The sequence below is a fragment of the Nuphar pumila genome, chromosome 15 (assembly GCF_984573655.1).
Source record: "Nuphar pumila chromosome 15, dmNupPumi1.hap1.1, whole genome shotgun sequence".
NCBI lineage: Eukaryota > Viridiplantae > Streptophyta > Magnoliopsida > Nymphaeales > Nymphaeaceae > Nuphar > Nuphar pumila.
In genome coordinates this window covers 34184550-34202385 of record NC_143263.1, presented here as the reverse complement: position 1 = coordinate 34202385, position 17836 = coordinate 34184550, and the positions used below count along the sequence as shown (strand labels likewise).

The 17836-nt window shown below is 38.5% G+C and overlaps 1 protein-coding gene across 1 annotated transcript; it reads left to right on the top strand.

Moving 5' to 3' along the window:
- The first annotated feature begins 3671 nt into the window (after positions 1–3671).
- Positions 3672–14411, top strand: LOC149815085 (zinc finger CCCH domain-containing protein 56-like). Its single transcript, XM_089988949.1, has 2 exons — positions 3672–4560; positions 13753–14411. Exons 1-2 carry the CDS (start codon positions 3762–3764, stop codon positions 13962–13964), a joined length of 1011 nt encoding a protein of 336 aa, XP_089845075.1. The 5' UTR covers positions 3672–3761; the 3' UTR covers positions 13965–14411.
- Positions 14412–17836: the final 3425 nt, after the last annotated feature.

Sequence of the window (17836 nt, the reverse complement as noted above, 5' to 3'; positions counted from 1 at the left end):
TTGATTTTATGAAGTTGTAATAGCTAGATCTGAATGAAAATTTACATTTCCTGCTTTAGGTAGAATGAATGAGCATTGTAAATTACTTGTCTTTCATGCATTTTTTTTTCTTTATTCCTTAAATTCTCACAATGGTGAAACACGAATGGCACGTGCACCATTTCGTAAGAGGTAAGTTAATTCTAAGTTGACGATTTACATCAACGGCCATAGTCGGGGTGTGAACAAAACTTAAAATTCTTATCTTTTACGAAATAACATTGGATCCACACTGGATCCACTTTCAAAATCCATCATATTTTCTCAAAATATTTATTCTTTTATCAGAATTTAACTTAAAATTAACTCAAAATATATACCAATGGCCATAGTCAGGGTATATTGAGGGTTAATTTCATTTTAAATTCTATAAAAGCACTAAAATGTATTTTATTCTTCTTTTGAATTTAAATATAGATTATCATATAATACATTCAATGACCATAGTCAAGGATGTATTATATTTTCAAACTTATTTTAATTCATTTAAAGAATGAAATAGCTTTTCAAATTCCAATTTCAAACTTATTCAAATTCATTCATCATATAGGATAGAATTACATCATATGTTTCAAAATTCTTTTCCAAAATCCAAGTGATCTCAAATATCTTTCTTAAATCTATAGTTTAAAGATTTAAATTCCAAGTTCAAAGTCCAATTTGACTTTGAAATTTCAAAATTCAATCTTTATATTCTTGATTCATTCCAAATTCAAGCTCCAAATTCAAAGTCCAAATTGACTTTGAAGTTCATTTATAAATTCAAATTCTCAAATTAATTTTGAAATTCCAAAATTCCAACTCAATTCAAAATCCAATTTCAAAGTTCAATTTAACTTTGAAATTTCTGATTCATCCTCTGATTCAAAATCAAGTTTTCTTCAAGTTTTAAACCAAAGTTGCGATTGACTTTGAATCTCAAAATCCAAACATTCCTAAGTTCAAATCTGGGTTTTCAAAACCCAGATCCATCTTCAAAAGTCCCATTTGGACTTTCAAAATCCAAATCAAAAGATCAACTTAGATCCAGTTTTTTTTTAATACAATTCTACTTTTGGATCTTAGACTTCAGATCCAAATTGCATCATGAATTCCTAAACTTCAGATCCAAATTCCATTTAGGATCCAAATCCTTATTCCACTTTGGATCTCCAATTATAGATCCAAAATCCCATTTAGGATCCAGATCCTCATTCTACCATTGGATCTCAGATTCAGATCTGAATTCCAATTCTTAGGATCCAGAATCCGACTTCACTTTGGATCTCATACTTCAGATCCAAATCCATTCTTTAGGATCCAGAATCCAATCTCATCTTGGGTCTCAGATTTCAGATCCAAAAACCCATTCTTAGGATCCAGAACCCAATTCACTTTGGATCTCAGACTTCAGATCCAAAATCCATTATAGGAACCAAAACCCATTTCCACTTTGGATCTCAGACTTCAGATCCGAATTTCATCTTGGATTCTAAATCTTGGATCCAATTCCATTCGAAACTTCAGATACAACTCCATCTCAGATCCTCAATTCTTAAATCCAATTTCATTCATAATTTTAGATTCAAAATTCCATCTTGAATTCCAAAATCAATCCCAATTCTATCCTTCCTTCTGATTTCAAACTTCAAAATTAGAATTCAATTTCATTCCAAATATTCATCCAAGTTCAGATTTCTAATTCAAAGTCCATTTATGACTTTGAAAATTTTTCTTCTTTTTTTCTCTCATCTCAGTTTCAAGATCATTTTCCAAACTCAGATTTATTTTCCCAAGCTCTTGATTATTTCCAAAAACTTGGAACTTTTTAATCTTAAGTTCTAAGTTAGAAACCATTTCTTCACTCTATCATCAGATTTATCTCAGAAACACTTGGGAATTCTTCAAAACACTTTAAAAAAGAGCATACATCTTTACGTTTGCACAAGCATGATTCATTGTGCATTTAGACTTAGGATAAATACTTAGATAAATTCTTCGCAAAGCAAAAGGCATAGATTCGATCCTTGGTTCGATTACCCCTGGTAAAGGCGCCAGGAACGATCGGACCTTGTACCGACGAGCGAATCCCGTCTCCCAGTTTTCCCGCAAATATTTTAAAAACGGAGGCGAGTTATTTCAAAATTCTTCAAAATTAAGGTCAAGTGAGACCCGCAAAAGAGTTCCTCTTCTCTTATCTTCTTTCTTTTTCTCTTCTCTCTCTCTCTTTCTGTCTTTTTATCTTTCTCCCTTCAAAAAGGAGGAAAATAAGAAGTTGGAAAGGAAAAGAGAAGGAAGAGAGAGAATATTACGAGAGGAAAATTTTTGCGATGATCACATGTCAGTGAAAGTATTTTTGCTATATTTATTTGACTTATACTTATTTATCGATACTAGTGGAAAAATGATCAATGCATCATACATTGAACTATTGGTGAAGCTGAATCGCGTCGATTAATACATATGGGGAGAGTAGCCTCGCACACTTATATGCAAGTTTGAGCAGCATGAGAAGTGAAAAAAAAAACCTTGTCAGAATGTTGGTGTTGTTGGAAGTATTTATATTCATACATTATATTAAAAAATGTGTTTTGATACATATTATGTATTAATGCTTGTTAATTATTATTATGCATGTTTGGATATGAGAGCAGGTGTCTATTAAAAGGCTTCAAATGCATGATGTTACACATCACAATGTAGAGTTGATCATGCAGTAAAGAGGGCTGTGATCGATGATTGATGGGTTCTTCCATGTCATGGGTCAAATACGCTGCATCGCTTAGCAGGTTGATTAAGGCAAACAATATTGTTCTTGATATTTCATATATTTTTTTTAATAAATACATGTCTATAGGCCTAAAGCATAAAGTAAATCTAAGTAAATTAATGTCGATATAAAAGTATGAAAAGTACTGATGTATTTATGACAGTAAAGGATATCATGAAGAATAACATTTGGTTGCATAACATGAATGAAGTTAAGCGTCAAATGACCAGTCGAGTCATTTGACAATTTGGGTTTATTAAGCAACCACCCACAAGGGTACCAAACACTTTTTCAACATTGGACCAAGCCAGGTTAGGACTAATAGACCCTAACAAGCTCAACTCAAACTTAGGTCTGGCATGAGCTTGGCCCCGTTGTAGTCTGGTTTCTGTTGAGGCCCTTTAGGCCCAACCACTAAACTGGTCAGGCATTGTCGAACCCTATATAGTTTTATTTTGACCAGGCACGGCACGAACCTGTTTATTTAATTGGGCCAGGTTGGATATCCAAAAGCCCATCGGACTAGGTACTCGATGTCCACCACTACGCCTAAATGCATATGTTCGGAATTGAGTCATACTTTTTCCAACCCGACCCAGAAAATCAAAGTATTTTCACCTGTTTTTGGCAAATCTAGTACCAAAAGATGTCAGATAACATCTGTATTAGGGATTCTACAATAGTATAGAAGCTGGATCCGGACATATTGTATGATAATATCCAACAAATGTAAGGATCGGATTCGGATCGGAGAGGTCAGACTGGATCCGAAACCACATCCACCCTTAGGGTTTTAGGGCTAAGATGACGGTTATTTTAGTTGGGGAGCATGTATTGCATTGCAGGGCGGCCTTAGCCTCTCCTCTGCCTGGTTGGCGCCCTCCCTTCACCTATAAATAGGAGAGGAGGGTATGCACCCAAAACCCTAATTGGCTTCCTTTTCCCCTTTTTCGATCTTCCCCTTCTGAAGAGGATGAGCACTCCCCTCTCTCCGCCTCCTCCCTCCCTCCCTCCTCTTCTCTCCGCCAGTCCGGCTGTTTTCTGGCCGGAAATTCCTCCCAACCACCAAGATCTATGGCCCGCCGGATCCGATTACGTCAACTCTTTCCCCCTTTCCGAACCCCCCTCCAAGAGACCCAGGACCTCCCCTGACCCTCATGACCCTAGATCCCTCCCTCCACTAAACCCCCCTCCCAAGATCCCAAGTCCCGAGTCGGATTCTCCCTCGAAGAACCATGGTGGCGGCGGTAATGGTCTCGGTGGGACCAGCCGGATCTTCTTCAAGACCAAGCTGTGCTGTAAGTTCAGGATGGGCTCCTGCCCGTACAGCACGAACTGCAACTTCGCCCATGGGAACGAGGAGCTCCGGAAGCCGCCGCCCAATTGGCAGGAGATTGTCGCCAATGCCTCCTCCTCGGCCGGGAACTCTGCACATGATGATGACCGGCAGAACATGAACGGTGGTGGTGGGTGGGGAGATAGCCAGAGGATCAATAGGTTGAGGATCTGCAAGAAGTTCTATAATGGCGAGGGCTGCCCATACGGAGAGAGGTGTAATTTTCTGCACGAGGATCCGAGTAGATCGAGAGAAAGCGTCGCCATCAACGTTGGATTGATGGGCGCGAATGGACATGAAGTTGGAGAGGGCAACGGGGATGGCAATGGGTTGAATCAGAAGCCTGTGTATTGGAAGACCAGGATCTGCAACAAGTGGGAGATGACGGGGACGTGCCCTTTTGGGGATAAGTGTCACTTTGCGCATGGCCTAGCCGGTATTTTAGCACCTTTCTAAATTTTAGATCCATTCTATGTGCCAGTTCGTTATATTATCGTGCCATCTTAATTCATGATGTTCTGTGGCATTGATCTTGTTTACAATTTTTCAAGAATATCATCGTAGATTAGCGATCTGTTTGTTTTATTCGTTTATTTTTCTGAACGTGCAACATGACTAAATTGGTATGTTGAGATACATGTTCTTTTATTATATTAATACTATAAGTTATTGGATTATGCGTGGTCACACACACACACACACGACAACATTTTCTTGACTTTTTTTTGGTTGGATCAAGCCCTATGGATATGATCTACATGTTTTGGATCGTCTGATTGTCTTGTGCAAACAGGTTTCTTTTATGGACATTAGTTATGTTATCAAGATCATCCATAAATATCTCAGGGATGCATCTTGTTCATCTGTTATCTAGCCTCCATGCTTAAAGCCTTTCCACATTGGCACATAGAAGAGTGAGATCAACCAATGAGCAGCAAAGTTGGCAAATGGTGATGGCATTGGCAAGTAATAGGTGCAGCTGGTTTTTTCATATGAAAATGATTATGGGTGTGAATTGACTTAGGTTTTAGGTTAGAGTAGGCTTACTTTCTGGTACATTTTCAGTTTGGCTTGAGTCTACATAAGAACCCAGTTAGGGATAAGGCAGAGAGGAATGTACCCAGCCTCAAAGAGCAACCATAGAGTTAGAGAAACGAGTTAATTTGGTTGAGGCTTCACAAATACGTTAGGGAAAAAAGGGAGTAACAGTTTGTGGCTTGGATGGTAAAGTGGGGAAAAGGAGAGGAGAACAAGAGTACTTGAGTACAGAAGACACTGTCTAGTCAGTAAGGTGGTAAAAGAATAAAAGCCAAAAAGGAGGTGAGAGTCGTGGTATGGCCATGGAGAGATGGTATATGGGTGATAGGAAAAAAAGGGATGGGAAACAAAGTAACAAAATTGAAAAAATTTCTTGGAAAGGACATGGGAGATAAGTGAGCAGAGATTCACTGCAAAGGTTGGCTGGTATGGTGTTGCACTTAGGCTTAGGGATGGCAGTGGACCGGGGGAAAGCGGGGCCCCGCCCCGCCTCGCCCCGTTTGGACCGGGGATGAAGGGTATGAATTATGAAATGGGGATGGAGGCGGGGTCGAAGGTTAAAATCCATCCCCATTCGGGGATGGAGGCAGGGATGGACGTATACTTTTCCCCACCCTGCCCCGTCCCTGCCACTTTTCCCCGCAATAGCCCCGCCCTGCCCCGCCTCATCCCCGTTTGAACCGGGGATGGAGGACATGAAACGGGGATGAAGGCGGGGGTGGAGGTTAAAATCCATCCTCGTGCGGGGATGGAGGCGGGGATGGAGGTTCTAATCTTGAGACGGGGCGAGGGACCTTGTCTCCCGCCCTGCCCCGCCCCACTGCCATCCCTACTTAGGCTTCTACTATCACACTGGAGAAAATGTTTAATGGAGGAATTCATATCTCAATTCATTAGCTGCACGTCCCTCATTTTCAGAGCACAATAACAAATATATAAATTTATGCACACACACGCACTCTTACATACTCACACAGACAATTTATTAGTCATTCTATCTGATGCATTATATATTTATGAAATCACCTAGTTGCAATGCAAACTATACTGTAATAAGAGAGTTTTGAAATTAAGGTGAAAAGTTCAGTCCCTGAAAATAAAATAAATGTGTTATGATCAAAATTGATACTAACATACATGGTGTGCAAATAGGAGATCAAGGCAGTCTAAAAAATTACAGTGAAATGAAATATACATATCTATGTTGCGTCCACCATTTCTTCTCATCTTTGACATATATTTCTAGTTAAGGGTGATATAGCTAGGGGCTGTCACTGTTTGGTCATCTATTTTTTCATTAATAAAATTGCTTGCATCATTTGGGTCATCTTATGATGGACAGTGGTAATTTATTTTTTATGGTAAAGCCATTGATCCATTTATTCAGAAACTAATGAGAGATAAGTAATCATTGTCTCTAACTTTCTTGCATTTTTTATTTCTTGCCAGTATGGGAGTATCAATATTAGTGTTATTAAAAACGTGCCTCAAGGCGCAAAAAGCGCGCCTTGCCTCAAGGCGAGGGCCTTTGTGCCTTGAGGCGCAGGCTTGAAGCGCAAATGCATAGAGGCGTACGCCTCGTGGCGTACGCCTTGAGGCGAGGTCTATGAGGCGTACGCCTTGAGGCAAGGCGCGCCTCACGGTGAGGCGCACACGCCTCATGATTATGGTCAAATGAGGGTCAAAGCCCTCATTTGACCATAATTAAAATCTTGCCCCTGACCCTAATGAGGGTTGGGGGCCCTAATCTCTCGCAACCCCTCTCTCTCTCGTCTCTCACAATCTCTCCCTCTCTCTCATAGTCTCTCTCACAGTCTCTCGCAGTCCCTCTCTAGCGTCTCCCCCTTATCGGCCTCCTCGGAAGCAGCTGCGACGCCGGAAGCAGCTGCGACGCCGGAAGCAGCTGCGACGCCGGAAGTAGCTGCGACGCCAGAAGCAGCCATAACCCAGTTTACCCGACCCCCTTCATTCTTTTTCCTTCGTGTCTGCCTCCCTCTCTTGAATCTCTGTAGCAGGCAGGGGCACGACCCCTGCAGTGCGATTTATTCTGGCAGGCCCGACCCCCTTCGTAGACCTTGAGACCAAGGTTGGGGAAGTTGGTTGTACCAATGTTTATAGAGAAGAGCAGTGGGTAAACGAACCAAACTGAAAGCCTTGTTCAGGCTCGGTTTGATTACAGCCTAGCTGAACATGAGCTTGCACAGGCTTGAGCTAGCCAAAACTGAGTTGGCTTTTTAAGCAGAACTAGGTTTTTTTTACAAGAAGCCACAACAAAAATGAACTAGTGACCTCATTGTTTTTATCATATTTGCATAACCAGTTCATTTACTCTTATGTTTGTTGGCATATGATAAACCTAATCGTGCTCGTTTCACTTATATTGCACGAACTGCTTCTTGCTTATTGCTCAGCTCACTGAGCTCAAGTCTGAATGAGATTTGTGCGAGCCAACTGAGTCGAGCAGTGAGTTGCTCTGATCGCTTACAATCCCTAACAGTGGGGTGAATGAGATAGCTGGATGGTAAAGCTGCACTAATCTTTTTTTTCCATAGGAAATGTTGGGGAGCTCAAGTTTGGAGATGGTTTCTCTGCGTAAGAATAAAAAAAGTAGCTTTTAATATATATTTTGAATTATTTCAATAGAAATGTATAAAAGATGCAGTAAAATATCACAAAATTATTCTTGTGTATTGATTAAGAAGTCAAAAAAATTGGTGTTCTCATGTGCTATGTTTCAAAATTTTTACAAACTCCCATCTCAAACTCTTTTGTTTGTGGGTACAACCTTATTGAGTTGGTGGTTCAGTGGCCATATTTTGAATGACCTTACTTCAGGCCAGTCAGTTGCACTTTTCTACATGAAAGATATTAGAATTAAATACATTTGCATTAGTTATATTAATGTTACTTTTACATGTTAATCTCATATTTTTTTCGTATTTATTTGAGATTTTTTATTTCGTGTTGGTTGGTGCTTCATCAATAAAACATTTCTTATTTATTTATAATTTTAGATAATTTCTATAGTTTTTTTAAGTTTAATTTTTTTTTTGAGGCTTACTCTTTGCGCCTCGAGGCTTTAGCCTCGCCTCAGATTTTGGTGGAGCGCCTCGCTACGCCTCAACGCTTTTCACAACACTGATCAATATAGTAATCCTAAGATATACTATCCAAATGAATTGAAGAAAAAACCTCAACTAAAGCTTACCAAGAAAGAAAGAAATGAAGAAAAAACCTTTAATGAAGAAGAAAATGCCAAGGTCATTGATGAATACCAATCCAAAGTAGAAGATTGAAAAAGTAACCATGCCAAAATATTGGCATGGTTCTTGAATAATGTGGAGATCAAAATTTGTGCTAATCTAGCCAAATTCAAGAAGGAAAATTAAGCATGGTTCTTCATGAAAGGTATCTACATTCAAAGAGATTTTGCTAGATACTTTTTTTTGCAAGAAAAAGTGAGAGCAACCGAGTAAGGAGATATAAATATTAGAGATTATTATAGCACTTTATCTCTTCTATGGGATGAACTTGCTCTCCTTGAACCCTAATGGGAAGGAAATGCTATTGCTATATAGTAAGAACAAATGAAGAGAGAGAAAGATTCTTTCAATTCATTCATGGGCTTAGGCCTGAATTTGAACAACTACGAGGATCCCTACTTCTTAGGGCTTCAACTCCTCTTAGTGAAATTTTTGCTGATCTATGCCAAGAAGAAACACGCTTGGCTCTAAAAAAAGATGTTGATAAAGTACATGCGGTATCTAAATCGGGCAATAATATGAGGACGTATAAGCCTCCTCACTTTTGAAAAAATAACTATAACAACAATGGTGGTGGAAGAAAAATTGTGCCATCATTGTAATGAACCGAAACATCTTAGACTTGATTGTCCTAAGAGAAAAGTAACTTCTCTTAGAGAGAATTCAAACAACTCAAATGGAGATAAAAAAGGGATGGAGATATTAAGGACTCCATTGCACAACTTACGGAAGCATTTCAACAATTTGTGAGGAACCAACTCTCCACACCTACTTTTGGTGCTGCACTTTCATTAACTCCCGATATGTTTTCTTGGGTTTTTGATTTGTGTGCTTCATTTCATATGACTCCAAATGCATCACTTTTATCCGAACTTTCAAATATTAAGGGAATAGGAACTCTTGAAACCACTTTAAGCAATCATAAAAAATTCTTTTTTCAAAAAATTAGAATTATTTCAAAACTTAACTAAACCTTTTTTCGATTTCTCAAATATCCGATCTTGGTTGTAGTGTCTCTTTTTCATCTTCAAATTGCTCTGTGCAAGATCTCCAATTTGTGAAGCGAATTGGGTAAGGCCATAGAAAAGGAGACCTATACTATATGGACTTTTTGTCGTTACCATCTAAGTCTTTTTGCAATCATGTTCAAACAAAAGATATTACCACTTGGGATAAAAGACTTGGTCATCCTAGTCTCTCTAAGATGTATCTCTTTATCTTTTTGAGAAATCTTGTAATGAAAATGAATTTATATGCAATGATCATATCCTTGGAAAAATGTATTCTCTCCCTTTTCAAGATGGCAACTTCATTTTGAAAAGACCCTTTGAGTTGGTGCATTTGTATGTATGGAGACCGATACCCGTCATGTCTAAAGGCAGATATTTATATTTTGTTATCTTTATTGATGATTTCACTAGATATACTTGTGTTTACTTTCTCTAAAACAAATCCAGTGTTTTTTCTACTTTAAAAAAATTTCATATCCTTATTCAAAATCAATTTGAACATAATATAGCTATCTTTAGGTCCGACTCTGAAGGGGAATACATGTCAAAAGAATTTTAAATTTATCTTAAACAAAATGACATTATTCATAAAAAATCTTGTTCCAAAACTTTACAACAAAATGGCCTTGCCGAAAGAAAGCATATGCATTTTATTGAAACCACAAGAACTCTTTTCATCTCTAAAAATGTTCCAAAATTTTTTTGGGCTGAAGCCGCTCTTTCCGCAACATATCTTATAAATAGGATGCCATCTTCATCTTTACAAAATGTTTCTCCCTTTAAAAAATTATTTAAAATAACTTTGGATTTCAAAAGACTAAGAATCTTTGGTTGTAAATGTTTTGTTATTTTTCAAGGATAAGACAAACTCTCACCAAAGGTTCTTGAATGTGCTTTTATTGGCTATGGGGAAAATAAAAAAGGATATAGGTGTTATGATGTTACAAACAACAAACTTTATGTTTCAAGAAATGTGACTTTTCTTAATGATCAAAATGGATCCTCCATTCATTTCTATCCAATGCCATGTCCTCGGTGAGGTTCAAAGCATTCATATCCTTTCCTATCACCTCCATCCATGTCTTCCTAGGCCTACCCCGACCTCTTTTAAGTTTTTAACTAATATATTTTCCCATTTCTCCATCCTTCTAACTGGAGCATCATTAGGCCTTCGTCGAATATGTTCAAACCACCGTAAACGATTCTCTCTCATCTTATTTTCAATGGGTGCAACACCTACCTTCTTACGTATCTCCTCGTTCCGAATCTTATCTTTTATTGTATTTCCACACATCCATCTCAGCATACGCATCTCAGCTACACTCATTAAGGGAAATTTAGTCTTTTTTTTATTATGTAAATAAACATGTCCACTAAGGACATTTTTATTTTTTTTTCTTTCTTTTGTTCTTTTTTCATTTGTGTAGGGACAAGAGGGTCCAACTCATAGAGTCATTGGGACCCTCCCCAACTGTCACAAATGTGACTGTTGGGGAGCTCCTAACGACTCTATTGGAGCCCCCTTTGGTCCCATAAAGTGTATAAAAAAGGGCTTTTGCCCCTTTCCTATCTAATGCTTTCTATAGCATTTCAATATACCATTCTTTATATTTCAAGCTCTCTATCACACTGTGTGTGTTTGGTGCCTAGCCCTTTGTGGCTTATTGGATTTTGCCCATTAGTGGCTTCTTGTTTATGTGCTTGTGCATTGATTGTAGCTACTTAGTGACATTGTTCTTTGCACTAGTGTTTCATTATATGGTGGAGCGAAGGTGGTGGAGGATTGGTGTGAAAGTGCAGGAGTCCAACAGCCAACAGCCAACAGCCAACAGCCAACAGCCAGATGAATGAAGGATGCATCCTTTTGTGCGATTCTGACTTGCTTCCAGTAAATGCCAGGCTTGAGTGAAAATCATCATAGAGATTTTAACATGGCTAAAGCCTATAGGCTGGTCAACGACTATAGTATGAGTGCTTTTTTGTTTTATAAATTGGTAGTGGTAGCATGGTGTTGCTTAGTGTTCATATGTGGTCCAAGGAAGTAACACAGAGTATGTGTGGCTGTATTGTCCTTTGTGTGTTTGTATGTGCAGCAGGCTTGCTGCCAAGTCCATGACAAGTCATGTTGACTAATAATGACTATTTTTTGTTTTCCATGGATTTGGTAGGCTTGCAGCAGTCCATCCTTGCAAATTGATTTACTGACAATGTATGTTATTTCAAATGCAAGAAAACCAAATTGTATGTCTCAAGGTAGCAGAATTTTCCTTATGAAAAAATTGATATTTAGGTAGGATGTCAAAAAGGCTGCTTACTTCGGAAGTGAAACAAATGATTTAAGTACAATTTATGAGGATCCTGTCTAGCAGGAAGTGACCCTGGCTTAAATGCAAACCTAAAATCCTAAATGAAGAAACTTCCAAAAGTTAATTTGGAACATTTTTCTATTCTTCAAATTGAATTTGATTGCCAACAGGGAGTCATTTATTGTTATTAAATTAGTTGCCTGTCTAGCAGGAATTCCATCTAGCAGTGCTGGTTGTAATTAGGGGTGTCAACGGGTCGGGTTTGGTTCGGACCCAGGTAGAACCAGATTCTCAGATATGGTATCGGGTCTACTATAAGAGAAAACCATATCCGACCAGATAAGAACTACATGAACCAGACTTGGACCATACCCGGTAAAGTAATATTTTTTTATCATTTTTACATTTAAAAATTGCTTGTCTTAATTGGAACTTGGGTCGGGTCCGGTATAAAATTTCACAAACTATACCCGTGTCCATGTATTAATTGGTCCTTCGGGTCCGGACCCGGGTCTTCTTATTTGTCACCATACCCAGACCATATAGGATTTTAGTTGATTCACTTTGGCTAAAAAATGAGAGATCTCGACAAAGCTTCTTGCTTCTTCCAAATTGATCATCACTTTGTTTTTGCCCTTATTGCAACTGTTCAAATATGGGTTCCTTGTGTGAACTGGTGCACCGAGGCTTCTTTGTTAGAAATGGTGCAAAGCTTGGATCATTGATTATCTACTGTGATGTCAAGGGTCTCAAGTATAATGGTCAAGAGCAAGAAATTGAAAAGTTTTTAGTGATGGTTTCTTCCCCTGCAATTCATTATTTCTACTTCAAAGCTGGGTTTTGTTCTCACATGGTTGTGTAGTGCATAACTGAGCAGCAATTCTTTAAGAAATCAAGGATCAGAAGAGGGCCTCCATCACCATGTACACCTATTTTTACCAGCACTAACATGATAGTAAGAATGGAAAAAGATCATGTTGATCATGATTTTAGATGTAAGAATTTTGACCTAGAAAGAATAGCTCCTCCACCTCTAGGGGTGCGCTTGAACCATGTTGATGAAGAGCTAGATACCTTAGCAGTTAACCTTAGATGGAGTCACCATGTTTGGTTTCAACTGCCGGACCAAATCCAAGTTCAGGTGGTTTGCTAGTGTTGCTTTTTCAAAGTTTTGGAACAAGTTGGATATCCCCGTGATGCCTTTGCATGACAAAAATACCTATTATTTCTTGTTATTCAGTAGCCTTAGTCTTGCAATAAGGTAGATCTTCCTCTTTGTAAAGGCATTTGACTTGCATTAGGCACGCTGTTAAGTAGATGTGGATTCTGATAGTGGGATCATATTTTGTTCTTGAAAAAGGACGTCACTGTAGATTTGCTAGTGTTGCTTTTTCAAAGTTTTGGAACAAGTTGGATATCCCCGTGATGCCTTTGCATGACAAAAATACCTATTATTTCTTGTTATTCAGTAGCCTTAGTCTTGCAATAAGGTAGATCTTCCTCTTTGTAAAGGCATTTGACTTGCATTAGGCACGCTGTTAAGTAGATGTGGATTCTGATAGTGGGATCATATTTTGTTCTTGAAAAAGGACGTCACTGTAGATTTGCTAGTGTTGCTTTTTCAAAGTTTTGGAACAAGTTGGATATCCCCGTGATGCCTTTGCATGACAAAAATACCTATTATTTCTTGTTATTCAGTAGCCTTAGTCTTGCAATAAGGTAGATCTTCCTCTTTGTAAAGGCATTTGACTTGCATTAGGCACGCTGTTAAGTAGATGTGGATTCTGATAGTGGGATCATATTTTGTTCTTGAAAAAGGACGTCACTGTAGATTTGGTTACAGTATCCCTGTTTCAAAAATTGTGACTGGTCGTTTCTCTATCATACCTGCAGAATATTGAATTGTTTTTCACATGCACTCCTGAAATAGGGGATCTTTCTTGTACGTGAATACCGTCCATGCTGAAATTTCACTGAAAACTGATTGAGATGTTCCTTTTTATTGATGCAGAGCTGCAAAAGTATGGGGGAGGATTCACCGATTCTGAAAATGGCACTCCTGGTGTTGCAGTTGCTTCAAAGCTTGTCAACCCTACTGATGATATCTCACCCAGCAAAAAGTGGCCATGTAAGCAATCCCTTGTTCAGAAGCGTTTTTCAAAGTGGAAAGGGCCAGAGAAGATCAACCGGATCTATGCTGATTGGATTGATGACAATGAATAGGACCATTGCAGCTTCCAACAGCTTGCGGAACAAATTGAAAGGTTCAAAAGGTTGATGAAAGATCATGATGATAACTATGGATAGTGTCGGTTTGGCATCTTTTTTGATTGCAAGAATTACAAAAGTTTGGCTCCTATAAAAAACAATTACCAAAGTTTGGCAGTTTAGATTTCCGTCTTGAACCAGGTACCTCTTGATAGTGATTTTCTGTCCCAACCTACATTGGTGCAGGAGGCAGGGGAAGCGTATCTTGTTTCTTCATCAGATATTGTTTTATTGGATCTACTAGTTTCCTAACTGGTCATGGTTAGTTCGTTGATGGTGCTGGCTGTTTTTGTGGTTTGTTCATTGATGCTAGCAGTTTTCATCCCCTCTTTGTAGCAGGAACAGTATGACACATTAGATTGTAATCTGCCTATCATATAGGAAATGCCTCTGACAAAGCAATTGATTTTTGTCTCTTTTTTTTCCATTTCTTTTTCTTTCTTAAATTGGCGGGAAAATGTTTGTGAACCGGAGGTGGTATTTAGATGAGTGAGCATGAATTCTTTCTGATTATGTTTGCCAGATGACATTTAGACAAATGATGGAGTATTGGATGCTGTGGTTCCTAGAATTAAGAAAAATATTATACCCAAATTTATGTTGTTTTTGAATTATTCTGTAGGTCTGCTTCTGGAAGCTGTTTTCAGAACCGAGCCTCTGAAAATGGGGGTTGACTCTGCCTCAAGGGGCTTATCAGCCATGTAAATTTCTGTCTCGATGCACTGGATGTTTGATCATATACTTAGTTATTCAACTGATTTTCCTTAATATTTGCATGAAAAATTTGTTGTGCTGTGGTATGCCTAAGCATTGTTTGGCAAGTATTATCATCCACAGTACTGTACGTGCTTCCTATCAGGTGACTTGGATCTTGCTAATTCTAAAACGGTGTGCAGGGTAAAAGAGAACTAAAATTGTTTAATTCTGCATATGAAAAAAAATTGTCCAATTGTACCATCTAACATATGAAATGTGAACTAAAAGAGAACAGGTGTTCTTTTGAATGATTGTATAAGCCTATCTGATATTACATGTGGGACGTATATGGCTTCCTTGGGTACCTTTTCACTATCTCCTTTGATTTTCTAGTATTTGCATTGTCTTGTAGATATATGCCCGTACAGATGCGATCTCCATAGCTTTTCTTACTGGAGTACATGCATTAGGTTAAGAAAAGATCTAAGGGTTCTTCACTCCAAATCCCTTCATCCAAAGTGTGAACAATATAGTCATTATCTATAAGCTACCCCATATATGTCAAACCAGACCCGTTAGATGTAAAGCTAAAAACTTGATCACCTGGGTGACAACCACATGCCACAGTCGAATAAATGATTTAACATTCATTACTTAATCTGATGAATGTATGATATGAATGGGCTAACTTTTGATAATCATTATCTTTTACGTTTCTCTAAATTTTGGTTTATTTGCAATTATTTCATCTGTCTCTCTCTCTCATCCATTCAAAGTTGGCATTATATTCATGTCCATGCATTCAAAGTTGGCATTATATTCATGTTCTTTTATGAGTTTGCAAAATATTGTTCCAAAGGATTGTGGAAACGTTTTAAGTTGGTGTTGACTAATGAAATGTGAATTGCTCTGGTTCATTATCGGTTTAGACCAGAAAGAAAAAAATCTCAATGATGGTAGCGCCCAACGTTTAGTACAGTTCTCACCTAAATCCATGTAGTTCCTTTTGAAATGTTCAAAATAGTATGTAAAGGAACAATCATCTCACTGTCTCCTGTTATCTTTATGTAGCCAGATTATTCACGTTACAAATTACAATCATTTTTACTGGCACAAACTTGAGCTTAAAAGAAGGATATGCATGCTTACGAGGATAGAGGATCAGGTCAGAGGCACCTCTGACTGAACACTGTCACAGGCGCCTTGGATGCCATTCATCTTAATAGTGAACGACACTGATCAAACAGTGAATAAGGTTCATTGCAAACCACCATTTTACACCATTTCGATGTCGTTCATTCGAAACACACAAACGACATCGAGAAAAAAAGTGTGGCCCATCAAAGTGATGGCCATCTCATTCGTACAAGTTTAGGTGCTGTTCATCTTGAGATCAACAGCACCCAAAGGAGCTCTGACAGTATACCGTCAGAGCACACTCTGACCTGATCCCGTCTGGCATATGAGGCTGTGAAATCCATACTTTTTGAATGAGTTACCAAGTTGATTTTTGACTAGATCCCTTCAGTGGCATTAACAGTAGGTAGGAATTTCTCAGCTTCTGCGGATAAAGTAGGCATCACCATTTTGTTAGTTTAAATATAGAATATGAATAGTTATGAAAAAAAATATAGAACATGGAAAACCATGAAACAAGAGCAGTGGTATGAGAATCTTGCCAAGTCTGTATCGATGTTAAAATGTACACTGAATACAGAAAACATGTATCCAATTTTGTTCATTGGTCACTACTTGATACATTTAGAGCACGTTTGCTTGGCCACAATATCACTCTCACCATGTTCATTTGCCCCCCTTCTCACGCGCAAACAAATGTGGAAAAATGGGGCGACGACATTCAAAATCACATGATTCCAAATCACATTGTCCACACTGTGATTTAGAATCCGACTTTGAATCACATGAGATGGAGTAATAGCACGTGATTCTGAATAGCATGAGATGCAAGCAAACGTGAATCTGACAGACCCTCCGACTCAAAGAAAGCCTCTTTCCTTTGAAAGGACAACTTTAAAGGGAAAGTGTTTCTCGAGGCAGGCATAGAGGTATGAACCTATTTTGACAGGAAAGCTGTTTTTTTTGGTATTTATTATGCAGCTCCCACCATATATTTCTCATAGGCATGTTTCTTTCACCTTATATGTAAGAAAGATACCTATTTCTTATAAAAGACTTTCATAGAAATGGTTATAAAACAAACGCCTTGTAAGGACTCGTCCAATCTGAACTCAAATCGTAACTCAAGTTGATGTGATGCTTTGTTGGTAAAATCCAGTTTTCACATGGCATGATTTTGTAGAAAGGCATGTCACCATGAGCGAGGAATGAGAAACCATTTTTATATGGTAGGAAACGTAAATTGAAAAATGATATGAAAATGGAAAGGAGATAGACAAAGCTGGGACCCACACCTGCAAGCGTGGACTTTTCCTTGTCCTCTGTGTTAGTGTTTGTTTCACACATGGTGGGAAAAGTCCCAGCTTTCCTGCCAGCTTTGGACTTTTTCTGATGAAATAGGCTGAAACCTTGGAGGATTTTTTATTGAATTAGGAACTGCTAGAACGGTGGAATGAACAGATCCAAGATCAATAAGCCATAAATCATGAAGGATGAGTCATATATGATTGTAGGGTTAATAAATGAATGTACAAGTGTATGCATGTCCTTCTCTCTGCTGTCTTTTTTAGGGGGCGTTTTGCTTGTCACGCTGCGGTTTGTTCTTTTGCTGTAAATGAATCGGACCCCCTCTCCAACGGGAATCGTTTCAGCGGAAAACGGGGTTCCAGCATGTATTTCGGGCTCCCTTTTCTGGCTGAAAAGAAACCTGACATTTGTTTGGTCACTGTGGCCCCTGCGAAAATAAAAGCCCGTCGATGCGTTTCCGCGGAAAGTGCTCACTTTTCTTGACAAACAAACTTGCCCTTAGGCATGAGAAATCCAATTTTGTTTAGTACAAGATAGCTGACTGAACACCTTGTGGTGCCTACACTCTTGCTTTTCAATTTCTGTTCAAAAACCTCTTACAAGAACTCATATAGAGAAGGATTTCCCATGACTCGACAGTTCTTCCATACTCAGCTTCTCGGTGCTACTATTGGCATAACAATTAA

What these genes read in the sequence shown, in the direction of transcription:
- LOC149815085 (XM_089988949.1), top strand. Translation starts at nt 3,762, where the DNA reads ATGAGCACTCCCCTCTCTCCGCCTCCTCCCTCCCTCCCTCCTCTTCTC. An exon ending in CTTTGCGCATGGCCTAGCCG is followed by an intron (nt 4,561 to 13,752) that starts GTATTTTAGCAC and finishes TTATTGATGCAG; the next exon opens with AGCTGCAAAAGTATGGGGGA.